Source organism: Fistularia commersonii, chromosome 2, assembly GCF_037954325.1.
Source record: "Fistularia commersonii isolate RoL2024-O1a breed Wild chromosome 2, RoL_Fcom_v1.0, whole genome shotgun sequence".
NCBI classification, from domain to species: domain Eukaryota; kingdom Metazoa; phylum Chordata; class Actinopteri; order Syngnathiformes; family Fistulariidae; genus Fistularia; species Fistularia commersonii.
This window is the reverse complement of record NC_141285.1, coordinates 18091221-18108400: the sequence shown is the minus strand read 5'-3', so window position 1 is coordinate 18108400 and position 17180 is coordinate 18091221. Positions and strand designations below refer to the sequence as shown.

General features: G+C 38.4%; 1 protein-coding gene across 2 annotated transcripts in view; it reads right to left on the bottom strand.

Annotated features, from left to right (window-relative positions):
- Positions 1–6654: 6654 nt before the first annotated feature.
- The window catches only part of LOC147236610 (SH3 and PX domain-containing protein 2A-like), a 50805-nt gene continuing 40279 nt past the window's right edge, over positions 6655–17180 (bottom strand). Inside the window, exons 8-14 of one of the 2 annotated variants that reach the window (XM_086171517.1) lie at positions 16146–16259; positions 12703–12786; positions 10680–10797; positions 10262–10590; positions 10065–10114; positions 9725–9844; positions 6655–9606 (exon numbers count right to left, since the gene is read on the bottom strand). In XM_086171517.1, the coding sequence (XP_086027643.1) occupies positions 7669–9606; positions 9725–9844; positions 10065–10114; positions 10262–10590; positions 10680–10797; positions 12703–12786; positions 16146–16259 (2753 nt within the window). In that variant the 3' untranslated portion in view covers positions 6655–7668. The remainder of the gene's footprint in view (positions 9607–9724; positions 9845–10064; positions 10115–10261; positions 10591–10679; positions 10798–12702; positions 12787–16145; positions 16260–17180) is intronic. The other variant, XM_086171523.1, reaches the window with a different exon arrangement.

Here is a 17180-nt window from a genome sequence, read left to right as displayed (position 1 = left end):
ACAACAGTCTATCAGTGATGGAGAGTTTAATGCTTTGACCAATTAAAATGTCTGATTTGACAAGGACCTATTAACATAAATTTATGGTCTGTCAGAACATGAGCTTGAGCTTGCAGAGATGCTCCAATTAGCCTAAGTCCAAAACCTGCGCTTCCTTGCAGAGACTTGCTATGCCCACTACTATGTCAAGGATGCTAAACAAGTTGGATTTTTTTTTTAAACTAATTTGGCTAAACAAATTTGCGGTTTCATTTGCTGCCTCTTTGCTGTTTGTACTCTAATGTGCAATGAAAAGCTTCAACGAAAGGATAAACTCATCCTCAGAGGAATTTTAAATTGTAATGAATTAGCTTTGTCAAATATCTCATTACCTCTTCTGGGTGCTCCAGACACAGTGAGATTGTGTGAACACTAAAATTGTATGAGTTTTGTTGCCACAGAAGGTCACGCCAGTGGTGACAGAGGATGTAAATCAAGGAGGAGGGAGTGTTGGAAGAGGTGGAGAGAGGATGTTGCATGTTTGGGATGAGAAGAGGGAAGGAAGGGGCACCTTTAGTTGTGTCTCTGCACAGCCTTCAGTGCAAAGACAGTGTTTGCTTTTTCAGGCAGACCAGATTCATCAGAACTATGAATGACTATAAAATGTGGAGCTTTTTTTGGTTTGCACATCTTCCCTGCCATCTCTGGCCGCACAGTGGGCTTGGTAGATGCTGTAATTGAACAAAAGTCATCCAAATAAACATCTTTGGGCAGTGAGGTATTCTTAAAACACTCAAAGAGCACATGAGGATGATGAAATGAACCAGTTCATTATCACAAGAAACCCATGGAAGAAACACAGTAACTTACAGATGGCATTGCTCACTTCAGGTCAAACATTTCTTCTGGTTCAGAAAACACGGTTTTCACTGATGCATTTTTGTCTTCAGCATAAATTCATTTGCAATCAGTGATGAGGATGCATCTGTTGTTGTCTGACTTAAAAAAAAATGCCCATTTGCATATCAGAGGGCTGCTCTATATCAGTATTGGCAAACTCAAAGAACATTTTCATTTGACCAATTTTGTGCATTCATGTAATCCATTATATATTTAAAAATACAAGTTGTTTTGTTGTTTTGTTTTTTTTGCCTATCTTAAAAATCATTATATAATACTAATGGTAAGGCTTAAAATGCTCTTCCTTCATTGCGTTGAATTGTATCTCGCTACATTGGAAGGAAAATGAGCAGTTTTCTTGTACAGTACTTAAGTCACAGTTTTAGCATTGTGTGCCTTTTAAAAAGTGATTTGTGGTAGAGGTTATCTTGGGCTTCTCACTGTGAAAATCAGCAGGCATCCCGTGGCTCACATTCATTTTTAAGTCACTCTATTGTAAACCAAACTAGCCAGTTCAAGAACATGCAATTAACTTGCTCAATACCAGGACAGGAATTTAGCCATTGTTGATGCTCACATTGTCCCACCAATTTGCTTAATACTGGAAATTTGTTTCGCTATACGGATAATCAGCTTTTATGGTTCTACATGTTTTGTTTTTCCTCCTGACCAAATATGACCTTACAAATGTAAAACATTGTGAAACAATGTTGATAGATAGTGCTAATTATAGTAATAAAATATAGCTGTACATTTATTTATTTTATCAGTGTTACTATACAGAATTTTCATTTCTTTTATATGTATGGCCATCTTGCCTACAAAGAGCACTGTCTATTTTGTTGTATGATTAGAAATGTAAGAAAACTGATTGTAACAGACTGAGGCACTTTGTCAACAGGATTTTATCGAAGGAAGTAGTTTGACATTTTGGGAAATAGAATATTTCCCTCCATGTAAACATTTGAATTCATTGCTTAGCATATTTGGTCACCCTTCAATAGGATGTTTCCCCTTTCTTTAATTCTTTTTTCCTAAACTAAATTGCTACCCGCTGAACTATTTTTTTAACAGGCAAAAACAATGTTTTAGGTTTACAGACTCCATCAGTATAATTTCTTAAATATCACTTTAGCTCAATTTTCAAATAGTGAAATATGATAATACAATTTGTATTATTGGCATTTATGAAATGGCAACTAACAATTAGTCAGTAAAATTTTATATGTTCTCCTGTGTACATTAATTTATATATATATATTTCAAATTTTGTGTTGTAATGAAGTGGTGTGTGAATTATTTCCATATTGTTACAATTTAGACAGCTTGTGTGAATTTTCTGAATGTGACCAAATATATGTTGTCCAAACTAAACAAACGAGTTACTGGACAGGCTGTTTTTCTTCCCTTTTTAAATTTGGGCAATAAAGTCAAAGAAGTTACACTACATGAGTGTGGGTTTATTAAATTGACAGCTTTAAATGCCCTTCCATAGAATTATCCATTTATTCATCAAGGACCGCAGAAAAATTTAAAGTAAGAGAACCACATTAAAGCATATATTACACACCTTGACCCTGGAGATATTTTGTATAAATACCAATTTGTAAAACTACTCACCTGGTGATAGTGAGTTTTCCTTTTCAGAAACAACAATACCACTATAATTCTCTCCAATCTTGGGAACTAAGGTTACGTTTTGGAAAAATGCAGTAAATATGTGGGAATTCTTCAAAATTAGTATTTGTATGTTCTGGTAAGACGGGTAGATAAAGGCATTAAATTCAAGAAATGGTCAACCTTTCGAAACTCAATACTTCTAAAACTGTCAAGATGCATTAACAGTATGATAGACAAACCCAAGAATGTTCATATTGTATTAATAACTTTCAAGTGGGCAGTCTCTTAAAGCTGGATTTCTAATTTTCCAACATTAGATTGTTGAATAAAGTTCAAAAAGGAATCACATGCTGCAGTTGATTATAATGTTGCTGCTTGAAAATCAGCATCAAGTTAAGACATAGAGTTGAGCCTGGATCAATTGACGGATTAAATGAGATAAAACTGACCATTCCACTCACAGTCAATATTTTGTTTTATGCACAGCAAGAAGCTGCAGTAAAATTTGGTACTAGAGAGCATGAATACCATTATAGATTCCCAAAATATCAATTATTCAGACATTTAACTGCCCCCCTGCAGTCAAAAATGTGTTTTTCTTCTTGTTCCTCCACTCAAATGTCGTGCTGGACAGTACGACATGCTGGAAGATACATGTGCCGAATTAGACACAAAAAGGTTGTTTTCACAAATTGCAATAAAAGCTTCCCCTTAGCTCATTCAGAATCTTGAGAAGATTTCTTAGATATGGGGCTACAAAAATGATTTGTGGCACTGCAAATATTTGAAGCCATTTTCAGGCCATTCTTCAGAGGAGACAAGGGATGTTGCATCATGAGGTCTTGAGATCATAAACACTGAGAATGAACTTATCTAGCGGTTATTTATTTCCAAATAAAAACATTAAATGCGTATAATTGGTTGTGCATGTCTAGTGAGGATGATAGAGTGAATTACATTATGGGATAAAAACTAATGCGCAAAAACCAAGTCAAACAGATTTTGTCGTTGTATTTCTTACCTTTTTCCCCTAAACCTTTTTCTCTGACCTCAACCTCTGAAACATGAAAAATTGGAAATTGAGATACAGATGGGGAACAAAAAGCCGCCATCTCTTAAGCAACTGTCACAATCACTCTCCACAGGAGTATAGTAGTGTAACACCCGGCCATATACTATATGAATAACAAAGGCAAGAGCTTTTACTAAACAGATATAACTCACCGATAAACTGTTTAGAGCTGTGGTATGTAGTCCTGGCCACAGCGAGCTTCATCTGTTATTTACTGCTCAGCAAGTCTAGGTCTAATGCACCACTGTTTTATCTGCACAAATACAGCCCATGACGTCCCGACATGAAACAGGCAGCAGTGGCTGCTGTTCACGGCCAAGTGTTCTCAGGGGTGAGAGGGAAATACAAAGCTAGGATCTGTGTAAGTGACATGAATACAGTATATCTCGGTGGTGTCTGTGTACACACACACACACACACACACGCACGCATACACACACTTTCCGTTTAGACCTTTCGGTGAACCTGACTGCTGGCCTTCTGAAGGCTTTGGGGCTTGACAGAATTGTTTGAGCAGGGTTATGATATCTCTTCTGGACAGCTGTTTGGTCAAACACGTTAACGATTAGGGTATCGAATTTAGATTCCAAAAAAGTTGTGCTATTGATTTCGAATTCCAACTAGACATCAAAATGAGGGCATTTGCCTTTCTGTCTCTATTGGTGCTAAACCTTCAAACTTTTGACGCGTACGGTGAATCTGATTAAGGTACAATTTTCTTCATGTTACAAAACTTTAATGGCGTGATCTCCATGTCATCCTGACAATAATTCCCATCACGATAAAAGAGGTCAAAGCTGTTGTTGCTCAATTTACTTAATTTGAGCTCTGCTGTCCTCCAGTGGCCAGATAGAAATGTTTCATAAACGCAGAGATCAGATTGACTCCCGTGAGTCATGTCGGAAAACAAGCCCTTTAGGCTTCCATTCAATTATTTTCAGAGCAGATGAAAGACTTTAAATAATATCCAGGGGATGTTCAAAGAAGACAGCAGACTCTCCATTAAGTTCTGCCGGATATTTCTAAATTTCTATGTGTCAATCTGAAATAAAATAAAATAAAATAAAATAAAATAAAATAAAAAACAAAAACAGCAAAACCAGCAGCAACAAAAATACATACTGACAATCCTAAATTAAAGGTTTGTATTTTCTTGTTGTAACCAGCATGAATGCACATAATCAATCCCTCACTCACCTTATATGCTTGTAAAATTTACCTGTTTGAGTTTAATAATTATCTCTACAACTTTTAATGATACCAACTAACATTATGAGGCATTAACATAAAAAGCCTGATTTTATTCAATATGGCCTCACTTTATATTGAAAAAGGAAGTATTTTGTCTGTAAAAGGTGCAGAAATGAGCCAAAATTATGCTGAAAAAATGTGGTCTCAAGATATTAAGCTGGTATACAGTCATTTTGCTTTACAGTGCGAGAAAAAACAAATTTAGAGTGATATTAGCCTTTTACCAGTAAATGATAGATGATAGGCTCTGGTTATGTTGCCCATTCCTAATCAGAACTAAGTATTTTCCTTAGTACAATAAAATGTGGTCATTGGCCATTAATGGGTTGAAAGCATTTCGTAATGTCATAAACAGCATTCTCATAAAACAAATAAATATAGATGCACTTCCAGCAGACAACTGTGGTATAATGATGATCAGATGCGCGTGTTCCTTTCAAGCCATTGAGTGTAAGTGCAAAGTTCCCAATAAAGATAATGGCAATTGGGTTGGACGTATTCTACATTAAATTCCTGTGGGCTATAAATCTTGTAATATTTCAGGCACTGTTTCCAATATATCATTACCATGTAGTTTCTGACACTGGAAAAGTGCATCTATGTTTTGATTTGGTGTTTTGCTGATTCTAGCTGAAGGCAATGATATTATAGACTACAACTTAACTCTGGTAACTTTAAGCTTTACTTTGTCAGTTGATGCTAAATCAAGCAGCCCTGCAACCACAGAATGAAAGCCACCTTAACCAAAGTTAAATGTGCAGGCTCCCTTGAAGCACAAACTCCCAGAAGATGCCAAAGTAAATTGCACCACCATCTGGCTCAGCACATTGCGTTAGAAATAAAACTGACATGAAGGAGTATAATGTGATTATTTGCATAACAGCATGAAGCTAGTCAAATACCATATGAATATGTGCATGTAGATTTACACAAGAAGTAAACACATTCAGAATTTAGATTTTCTTTTAATTGTTCTGTGGAAAGTGCTTAATGCAAAAGATCTGACAGGTTTCACATATCAATGATTATTGCTTGTAATATATTTTCATGGCTTTGTTTATTGCATGCCACATTAATTTGGTTTTCATGCATAAGATTCTCCACTTACCTCTTTTACAACACAGCATGAATTTCCCTCCATAAGTGCTTCAGGGCTTAAATATTAATGAAAGTAATTGGGGCGCTTCTTGTATGACTGCTCATTCAAACAAATTTACCATTCTCTATATCTCTACTGTTTTTTTCTTCAGTTCTCAAGTTTACTATTCATGTTGTCTCAGGTTTAAATGTATACATGTAAACAATTCAAGTTCTGTCATGTGACAACAACTAGAGTAGGCTTTATGAATAGTTACAAATAAACTAAAATAAACTCGACATTCTGATGACTTTCAGTGTTATCTATATATCTATATTATCTATATACTTATGAGACATTTAGAATGGTATTCTAGGTGAATCTGTGGAAGACCATATGTTTAAACCCTCATTTCAATAGGGTCATAGCTTGAGTAATTGTAAATGTATAGATTTATTATAGCTGGCATCTATGTATGCTTATGTTGTATGAATGGAATGGAATGGAATCTGTGTGAAAGATGTGAAAGTACAATGACTGATGCAAAATTGTAGTAATTGTAAGTTGTTTAGACAGGGGTCAGGTTTGTGTCACCTGAACTCAAATAGAGAATTGATATTGGTCACATTCACGTGTAGCATAAGCTGATAATATGTTAATAAATAATTTCAAATTGTTAATTGCGCTTGAGTAAAAAGTCAGAGTGTGTGCAGAGATTAATTAAATTGATGCAAAATTAAAAATGAAACATCTCATAGTTGTTTAAAAGTGCATTTATTTAGGTCACCATTTGGCACTTAGTTGTCGTTGCTGGTCACAATGTTAAAGTAAAACAAAAGTGAGCATCCCTGGTAAAAATGCAGATAGAGTTAAATTTACTGCCCAGCAGAAATTTTAAATGTTTTCATTTTATAGCGGTTATTAGAGCAGTCAGTTTTAAGAAAAAAATAATAATAATAATAAAATAAAAAATAATAGGATTTATGAGTGAATGAATAAATATAGATTTGGCTGAAGTTAGGGACATTTTAATTTGGACATAAGCATTTGAAAGAATAGACAAAATTTTAAGGCTTTATATTTCAGGGAAATATTCAAGGGATTCATAGATTAAGCAAATAGAATATTGTGAAAATCAGCGATGCTCACAAATTGTTTTCATATGGACAGCATTATACAATTAAAAGGATAAAATATTTCACTTAAAGGTGAAATACACTAGAAAGAGATATAAAAACATGCAAACAGAAAGCACCATGATGAGACAAACACAAAGCAGCTTTGGCAACAATTGAGATTTTCTTTGAAGAAAAACATTAAAATGTCAAATTTCAACAGCTCAAGGCATTGTCAATATAATGAAATCAGTCCAAACATGCAGCTTAAATGCTTGAAAGTTTTTTTTTTTTTACAAAATTACACGATTAGAAAAAAAAACATTTAAGGGGTGAATTGACATTTCAAGTTAAAGGGAATCACTGAAGAATAGCATTAAATCATTCTTCAACTTTCAGGTTTTCTCTCTGACTTTTCACAAAGTCCTCACACACCGCTACTAATGCAACATCAACCACCAGTCCTCTACACTCCTTATACCAGATGTCTTGTTTCATATCAGAACCTGATTTGGCCTCTCATTTTTGGCAAAGGTACCAGGCAAGTTTAAAATGCTTACTTCTTAGGGTTAGCCCATTTCACAAAATATATGTGTCTCTATAAGTAGTCTTTACACACATGTTCAGAGTTCTGCCAGCTCCACACATGAGTGCTAGTGCTTTTTCTCGAGGTAATTTGAAGGAACCCACCCTTTCCTTGGTCTGCCATTGTCCAATATCTTGCAGTACCACCAGCCATTCGGGTTTCTTTCAAGCACCTCCAGACTTGTCCCCTCTGGAAAACCCATGGTCTCCTCATCGCCATGGTAATCTGCTATGGACACATACACCTCTCTGAGGTTGTTATGGATGATGTGGGGCTTGGGCTTCATGTTGGAAATGGAGATCGCATTCTTCTGAGGGCTGAAGCCAAGAAACTCGGAGCTACAGGTACCGGGTCTATTCCTGCTGGGTAGTGCGATGTTGTTCGGAGCCAGACTGCGGGGTGCCGTGCCAAAAGAGGCGTTGCGACGCACCGTGGGGCTCGCACGAGGGTGGTCAGTGGAGTTGAGGGATTCATTTCTCCTGAGAGAGCCAGCAGGGCTTGGACCATCCCTGATAGGTGCTGATATGAACACAGACTGAGGTCTGACAACCTGCTGCTGTTTGGTACTATTCTGTTTCCGTGACCCAAACAAGCTAGTGGGTTTTGAGAAACCACCTGGTGGTTTAGAAGGGATGGGTGGGGTAACCTTCTTGAGGTTTTGGTTGATGTTGTTCATTGCCTGCACTCTCTGCTCATTCTTCTCCAGACTGTTTGACTTGCTGAGGCTTCCAGGTTTTGTAGGAGTGCCATCAGATTCAGATCCTGCAGTGTCATCTTGTTGTCTGACAGGCTCCAAATAATAAGTTGGGGCCCAACCTTCGGCATCATCCCAACGAATATACCACCAGCCACTCTCTTGTTTTTCTAGAACCTCCACCTCCACTCCAGCAGGGAAGCTGAGTTCTGATTCTTGAACTTTCTCATAAGGATCTGTGGTGCGATAAATGATACAGCCTTCGAGGTCTGAGTCTCCTCGGCTGCCTTTAGAGTAGATGGACGAGAAATCTGATGATGTGCTCTGAGAAGAGAAGGAGTCCTCAGAGGAGATTACGGAGGCTGTCTCAGAGTCCTCACCTTTGGTTTTACTGCCATTCTTCAGCTGCCCTGTGGGCCGCAGTTGTCTTCTCAAGGTGCTGATGTCCATCTTCTCAGCACTGGATGCTTTAGCCAGCTGTGGTTTAGGCCTCACCACTGGCTTTAGTTTAGAGGAAGACTTGATGGAGGGGGTTGCTTTGTTTTCTTCTTGGTCTTTCTTAGATCTGGACAGATCTGGGGTGGACTCACTGGAAACAGATTTAGGACTGGACATCTCCTCTGTTCTGGCTGAAAGTGGGCTGCCATTTAAGTCAATCTTGAGTTTGTTACTTCCAGATCTCCAGCCCCCTGATTTTATGCTTACATTAACAACCTTGGCAGTTTCTGACAACACAATTGTCTTAGAGGAATTTGAGTCCCTGCTGCACTGCCTCTCTGGGGTCTCTCTGAAGGGCCGGAAACCATCATTTTCATAGATACATTCTTCCTCAGCCTCTGCATCCACCTCTGCTTCATGAGCATCTTCAAATGATTCAGCCATCCGGAAGGAGGCACTGTGGAGGGATGATGCTGGAGAGGGCTTAGAGGAGAGTTGGGATCCCTTCTCCGAAGAGGTGTCCTCATTCTTTCCATCCACCAAGGACGCTTCACCTCTCAAAAACTCAAACTCGGACTCCAGATCCAGATCTCCAATGGCGGGAACATCATATTCTGGCTCTTCATACACAGGCCTACCAGGAGACACAGGGGACTCTGGAGCTTCAGACCCAGGGCTGCTAGGAGGAGCAGTGTCAACTGAATCCTGTTTTTTGACAGGTGGGGCCGGGGGTGGAACTTTTGGGCGGCATAGAGTGCTAGTTCGACGATTCAGGTTGGGCTTTTTGCGTTTATCAATGTAGGAACAGGGAGCCCAGCCCTCCCGCTCTCCTATCTGGACATACCACCAACCACCAGAATTTTTCTCAATGACCTAAAAAAAATGTGCAAATGTCATATATATTGAAGTCAAACCAACCAATAACCAGTATGTCTACTCAACATTAAATACATTTATTTAAGTTCTTGGAAGTTAAAATCAAATATCTCACCTCTGCTTTCTGACCTCCGTTGAAACTTATACCATCAGATATACAGGACTGGAAATCTGCTATGGTGTAATACTCTGCTTCAACTGTTGGCGGCTCTGGTGGGGAGGGCAACTGGAATCCCTGTACAGAAATTATATGAGAGACCTTCACAATGAGGGAAAAAAATGAACCTGGCTCAGATTCAGCATTTCAATAATTAACATCCAAATAAAAAGGGTACACAATGCCGGCTACATGAAGGTGCTAATGAATCTATCTTTTCAAGGTTCTACGAAAGAGCTGGAAAGTAACTTAAAGGTTTACTGATTGAACCTAAAGTCAAAAAAGTCAAACTTCATACCAGGGTTGCATCTCTTCGAGGAGGAGGTTTTTGTCTAAGAACTGGGGAACCTGTGACACAATTGGAGAAAAAAGATACATAACCGACAAAGTGAGGGATTATACAAAATACACAGTTCAGTTTAAAATTGAGGAAAGAAGTATACACTTTTAGAAAAAGTTAATGAACATTCAACCAGTCAAATGAATGCAACTGACCGATTTCCACTCGATGAGGGGCAATACGTGCAACAGCTGGTGAAGCGGGCTCTGCTTTGCTTTTTCCATTGGTAGAAATGTTAACAGGGCTTGACTCAGAGCATGGGATTGGCAGACTGATCTCCCTCCTGACCACCTGGGGGCTCTCTGAGACCCCTTCAGTCTGCACATCTTTCTCACTTTGGGCTTTCTTATTGAGCAGATTACTGATCTCCATGATGTTTCCAATGATCTCCACTGGGCCTGTCGCTGGCTTTTTTCGGGGAGAGAGGTCATCTTTTACCTTCTTTAGGTAAGAGGCTGGAGCCCAACCCTCCTTATCCTGGTACCTGGTAAGTTAATTGAAGCAAAAAGCATGACTTTGAGAATAGTCAAACATGCCTTTTCCAAAAACTTGTTCATGTGTTTTGAGGTTTACCTGATAAACCACCAGCCTTCTAGGTTCTTCTGAATCACATCCACAATGACTCCTTTCTCAAAAGCTATTTCATCCTTGCCTTGACTAGAATATGGCTGCACCGTGACGTACTTCTCTTCTGCCAGAACCAGAACAGAACAAAGAAACAAATCAAGCATTGCAACATGGCTGAAAACAAATTCTTATGAATTTCAAGAGAATCAGTTGTTTGTTTGCATTACCAAATGACTGTAAGTTGAAACAATCATTACCCAAAGAGTATCATTCAGTCAAAATGTAATATATTAATATGGACTATCGTCCACATCGGTGACATACATTCATTTTAATCCTAATGTTATACAAAAGGAGGCAACATGTAACTTTTGATTTGTGGCCTGGCCCCCAGATGTGTCAGTATTTTTTGCACTATATTCTGCATTTTGAAAAATTATGTGTCTATCATAGTTGTTATGCTCAGAGATTTTTTTCCTGCCACATCACATATGAAGTGTGATTTCATCATCCATTTTGCAAGTTGTATCTAAATCAATATCATGGACAGCTCATATAAACAGTACTAGATTATATTATTCTATGATTCACGAATCAAAATTAGTCATGAAGGAATGTTTTCCTCAAAATATATTATAGTGCCCTATAATATCCGCTAGTCTTAACTCCTGGTATTTACCAAAGGAATTGACTTCTGCACCTGAGGCAAGCTAGTTTCCCTCACTTTGTCCTTGGCCTTGATAGTGAGCATCAACTCTGTACATAATAGCCAACAGAGGCTCCATGCTGATTTATGCATTCCCACAAGGCCGACGGCCATAGCAAAGACATAATTTCCTGTCATTATGGCAATTCCTGTCTAAACACAGACAGAACAGGCACAAGAGTTGTGTACAAAAGAGAAAAGAGACAACGTTTTGTATGTTGTCCTCCTGATACATGTGCATCAACATTCTGGTTACAAATAATGCTATATTCCTTCTCCCCACCCTTTTCCGAAGTCAGGGTATTCATTTCCCTCGCTTGAAATCTACAGGTAAAGACCATTTTTTGTGCACTTTGTTTTTCATTTGCCAGGCTCTGCTGGCCCCTTTTGTCTTTGAGCTGGCAGACACTTTTTCCTCTTACCAAAGTCTCTCAAACAATACCCACCAGTGCATGGAAGGGAAACTCTGAATCAGATGTTATGTTAACCACAACATGCATCGCCTGCATCAGTGTTATAAATTCTTCTAGTGGAGTCAGCAAAATGCTTTTTTTTTTTTTAACACAAAGCAGGATTTCAGTCCTAGGGTGGAAACAACTCTCTCTCCACTCCAGAGAGCAGCATTCAGATTTCTAGAAACCACTGCCAAGCACAAACGTTGGGCTGAACTCAATAGCCTATCCTCACTCCTGTCAGCAATCCAAATGCATCTCCTGTTAAAAATCTCCTTGGCCTTGGTAAGAGGAACATGTGTAAGTTTGTGTTTGAAATTGTGATTTTCATGCAAGCTAAGGGAGAAATTAATACAACCCTTTGTATTATGCACCACTGCAAGATAAATGTGTGGTTCAACAATGTTGGTGGAAAACCTATTCATTAGAACAATATACAAAAGCTATATATGCTCATAAAGAAGCAGAATAGGGCTCTAAAATGCAGCATAAGGCATTCCACCATCTATTATGCAATTTGTTTTTGATACGTTTTTCTTTTTTTCTTTTCCTGTGAGTGTTTGTGCACAGTGTTTAATTACCACAAAAACTTTTAAATGTAGGAACTTTATTACATATTTCAAGTTTACAATTAATACGTGCTGATTCTAGAATACTGACTTTGTTTTGCAGCCTAATTTCATATGAATGACTGTTAGTGGTTAGTTATGATGAACAGTGGTTCATGATAAAAATTGGAGGATGGCCGGAGGATGCAGGAATGACCAAATGACAAAGACAGACAACTAAAAGAGACAACAATAAGACAGGGTGAGGAGAACAAAAACAGAGAGGGAGGGAGGGTGTTGATGCAGCATCTGTCTCTGTTCACCTCGGCTCTGCTGCCTGCTGATGACACCCCCCAACGTCCATCTCCGGTCCAGCCTCTTCAGATGGGCCTTATGTCGCTTAGTAACTGACAGACACACATGGTGACCACACAACAATAAACAAACATAGGAAATATGTGCAAGTGCAAGCACAAATGTTAAATGAACGCACACAACACATAAATGAAATGGATCCAACAAAAATAGATCACAAGGCAAAACACAGTGGACAGTTAAAAGTGGATGGATGGATGGGTGAACTGAGGAGTGAAGGTTACAGAGGAAGTGTTAAACCCAGACGTCTTTTCTGTGGCTTTTAATTAGGATGTTGTTAGCATGGTTTCCCCATCCTGTCACGTTAGAGCATCTGGGACACATATTGCTGCTGCAGGAATAGCATTCAATTATGAGGGCAGCTGAGAGAGTCATCGGTTGGAGTTATTTGCCTCGTAAGGCCGATATTTTTCAACATATTTAGATGTAAAAAAAAAGAAAGTGGAGAGATTAACTCTGGTGAAAATACAGTGGGCTTCTGTTTTTTATAATTTCCAAACATGGCAAAACCCATCCGCTGAAAATGAGTTTGAAATTAATAAATTATATGGACAATGATAAAATATGCCAAATAACACAGTTCTAGGAAAATGCAATTAGTTTGTGCATTTTGATAGTCGAAACTTCTAGCAAATACTGTAACAAGTTGAGATGTAAACAATGACGTTTTCATTTTATATTTCAGCATGATCCCCGCGGTAGCTTTAATGAAGAACTGGAGAGTGAACAAAATTGAAAAAAAAAAACCACTTTTTTAATTTGTTCAGTCATACATCATATATTTGTTCTGTGTGCTCATTTTGGCAGAAGCCCTCTGTTTCATTTTGAATAGGAAAAAAATTTATCTTGCTCAAATGAAACATGCTTGTGAAAGGATTTTAACAAGTCGTATAATTTAGCATTGGTCGATAAGATGAGTATCTCTGCTTTTGGTGATTGTCTGAGGCGATTGCAGATTGTTGTTTTTTTGGGCCAATTCTTTGGGGAGTGTTTACCCAGATCTGCTTAGCAATCAACATCAGGAAAGATTGTTGGCTCATCAGACCCTCGGCTGAAACACATCATTGCTGCTCTTCTGAATCCACACTCGCACACTATGATGAGGAGTCACTGATTACTGAGCTGATATTGGCCAGCTGCATTTTTGTTTTTTATATCCCCTCTCGTATGCAGATGGTAGGCAGCACATATGGGATCGTATAAATATTGTCTGCCTGCAGTGTTCATGGAATAATGTCCCAAAGTGACAGATGTCATGGACATCAGACACAGCTGAAGATCATTCAAGGGAAAATAAATGCCAAACGGACCTTGTGTCCTTTTGCTTGTCATCGTAATGTCACTTTCAGGACAATGATTCGGATCGTGTAGTCAAATTGAAAAGACAGTTAAATGAATGCTGAATACAATGTGAGCCCATGCTCTAGCTGTAAAAAATTCCTTTCGATCATAGTCTTTATTTGGTCCCAAGATCATTTCCTAACCAGTAGTTGTCACTACTGAACTGAATAAATTTCCAGTTTAACAAGATCTGCCTAATTGCTGGATTAAAAAGAAAAGATTTCCTGGACATCATTTTTTTTCATCTATTTTGTCTGTTATTCTGTATTTTGCCTGACTGTCAATCTTTCCTTAATTCTTTTTCTTTCATCTTAGTCTATGTTGGATGCATATTATGGATTGAAAAATGTTTCCCCTGCTTCATATTATATGTATCTTAGATGGGAAGTAGATTGTTACTGAGTGTTTTGACAGACGATATATATAAGGAAAAAATATCCTATTTATCCTTTTTTACTTGACATGTCCTCTATTGAGCATCTGGTAGATGCTGTAGATGACTGACCACTTCATTGGTTTCCTGTTCCAGGGAGTGTCTGTGGAATCCACAGAGCCACATTCAACAAGATTTAATCGATAATTTCCATGATACTTTGCAAGTGGGATATCGTGAAACTTGCGGTCACACAAACCAAGTGATGCATTTGTCTACCCTCAGCTGTTGGTGGTATTCTGGTATTTTGATATTTTTATATCACATGACATCAGTGCTTCTGTTTTTGTTCAATGAATATCCAATGTACTACAAATTAGTTGGTCTTTAAATGACAACGCAATGGTAAAGACCGCAAGAGGCCAAAGGACTGATAGAGAGATGCATTATGGGTACCATAGCATTCCTGCAACTGACTACATATAACTTCTTTAACAGACTGTCCATCCTTACCTTACTAATGGAATACAAAGGAACAGAATAGGCTGATCTAGATGACAACATTTAGGTGTGTGCGTGTGTGTGAGCGAGAGAAGGAGAGAGATTTTGTCTTTACAACTATGTCTTTGTCAGTACATTTGTAGTATTTGTGTATTGAAATCTTTTTATAGTGCTGTATTTGGAAACTTAAAATGGGTGACTATTTGCATTTCAGCATATGTTACCAAAACGTTTTTTAGCCTCCAGTTTTCTCTTTCGTGCCTTGAGTCATGAAATATACAACCAAAGAATTCTGGGTCCCAAAGCTACAGAGCAAAGCAAAGTATGCTTGGGTAAGAGTGTTGAATGCTTCTTTGGAATTTTATTATGCAGCAGAATTACCTTAATCACAATATTGAATAAAATTTGAATAAAACAGTGATGAATATGATGTCTTGAGCAACATGATGACAGATAACATTACCTCAGAAAAAAGAGATTGATATGATCACATTTTACACCCGCATTTGCAAATCACAGCATTATTCAATTCTGTTTTTTGACCTTCATTTAAACAGGCAAATGATTTAAATTCCCTGTGATGGCTCATTCAAAGGTAGAGTTTAGTGAGCAAAGTGATTCCTTACAAAGCTTGCACAGATGGGTCACTTATCAGAATTCTGTATCTCGCTCCTGAGCTAAACTAACATAAGTCAAGTTTTGTTTTGTTAATTGTCAGTAAATCAAAATAGATATGCAAAGAAATTCCTTATTTTCATACGTATTCCTTTCCAATAATGGAACACATGCCTCTTTCATCCATGGAGGTCATATCATCTAATAAGGAATTGCATCTCCACTGTACACTGTATTACTGTACAACACATCAGTTGACAGCAGCACAGCTCTCAGTTGTGGTCTGGTCTCACCTGGAACTTATCCTCGCTATTTATCCAGCACTGAATCTGTACTCTGTCCAAGCCTGCTTATGATGGCAGGCAGACAGGGAAAGTTGTTCATAACGGCGTAGGATTAGCTGTTGCAGTCTGTCGGAGGTGGTTAAGCAGGGGTGAGTTTGCTCCATTTTGTCAAGGATTAAAGGGTAAAGAGTGAGGGCTGAGGTGGCAACTGTGTGTGGGTCTTAAGTTTGTTTGTGTGCACTTCTGTGGGTGGGCAGGAAAAATTGCAGAGACTTACCTTCCCCAGTTTTTGAGGCTCCCAGCTCCAAATCATCCCGGGTACCACTGTGGGAGTTAAGATAGGTCGCAGGAACCCATCCCTGCTCCTCTGCTGTGCTGACAAACCACCAGCCTGTGGAAGACCATGAAATAAAATGAATTAATGATAATTTATCAATCCCCATGTGGAAATTTACCCATCATGGATAAACAATAAGCAGTAGGCTGCCATCCACCAGCTGAGCAGTTAGGGGTTCAGTGTCTTGCTCAACAATACATCAACACACTAGAAGGAGCCAGGAATCAAACCAGGAATATTCGGTTCCAAAGACGATTGCGCTCCTCCTGCGCCACACCTCCACCATCTCTATCCTGTTCCTAGTTATGTCTTGATATCAGTCAAAATTTCAGTGGGAATATTGATAATGCACATATCCCAGCCAAAAGATCAACTTACAACATTGCAGATGGTTTGACTAATCTAATTCAAGTGCTACGATAGCCCCCCTACAATTGCTTAACGATAAATTCCCCAGCTGTGTGCTTATCATAAGTCCAAAGACACACAGTGTAGTGTAAGCTCTCAGCGGGAGGTCAAAGTGAAAAAACTGGCACAAAACCCATCTTAGATGTGCTACTCCACACATGTTATTTATTTTGGTAACGGGAATACAATATGGCTGACAGCTGTCAGGAGAACCCATAAAGGGTACGAAAAAGTTCCATCACACCTTTGCAGATGTCCAGAACCTGAAGTATACATCTAGCTCACAACATAATATATCTTTAGGGGATTTTGTTGCACACCACAGGGAGACTCGGATGTGTACATACAATGATAGAAAGAAATGTAAAAAGTGAAAAGTATAACAGAGAGCGAGGGAGAAATTTTTGAAAAAAGATTTGTAATGACTAGAAAAGTTTGCAAACAACTTTCTAATACGATATCAATTGGACTGTCAGTAAACGGAGATTTGTTCAACTTCTTTTTGAAAGGGAGACAGATCACGTTAACAGAAGGGAATGGAGCGTCCCTTCCACCAGCCAGGGTGTG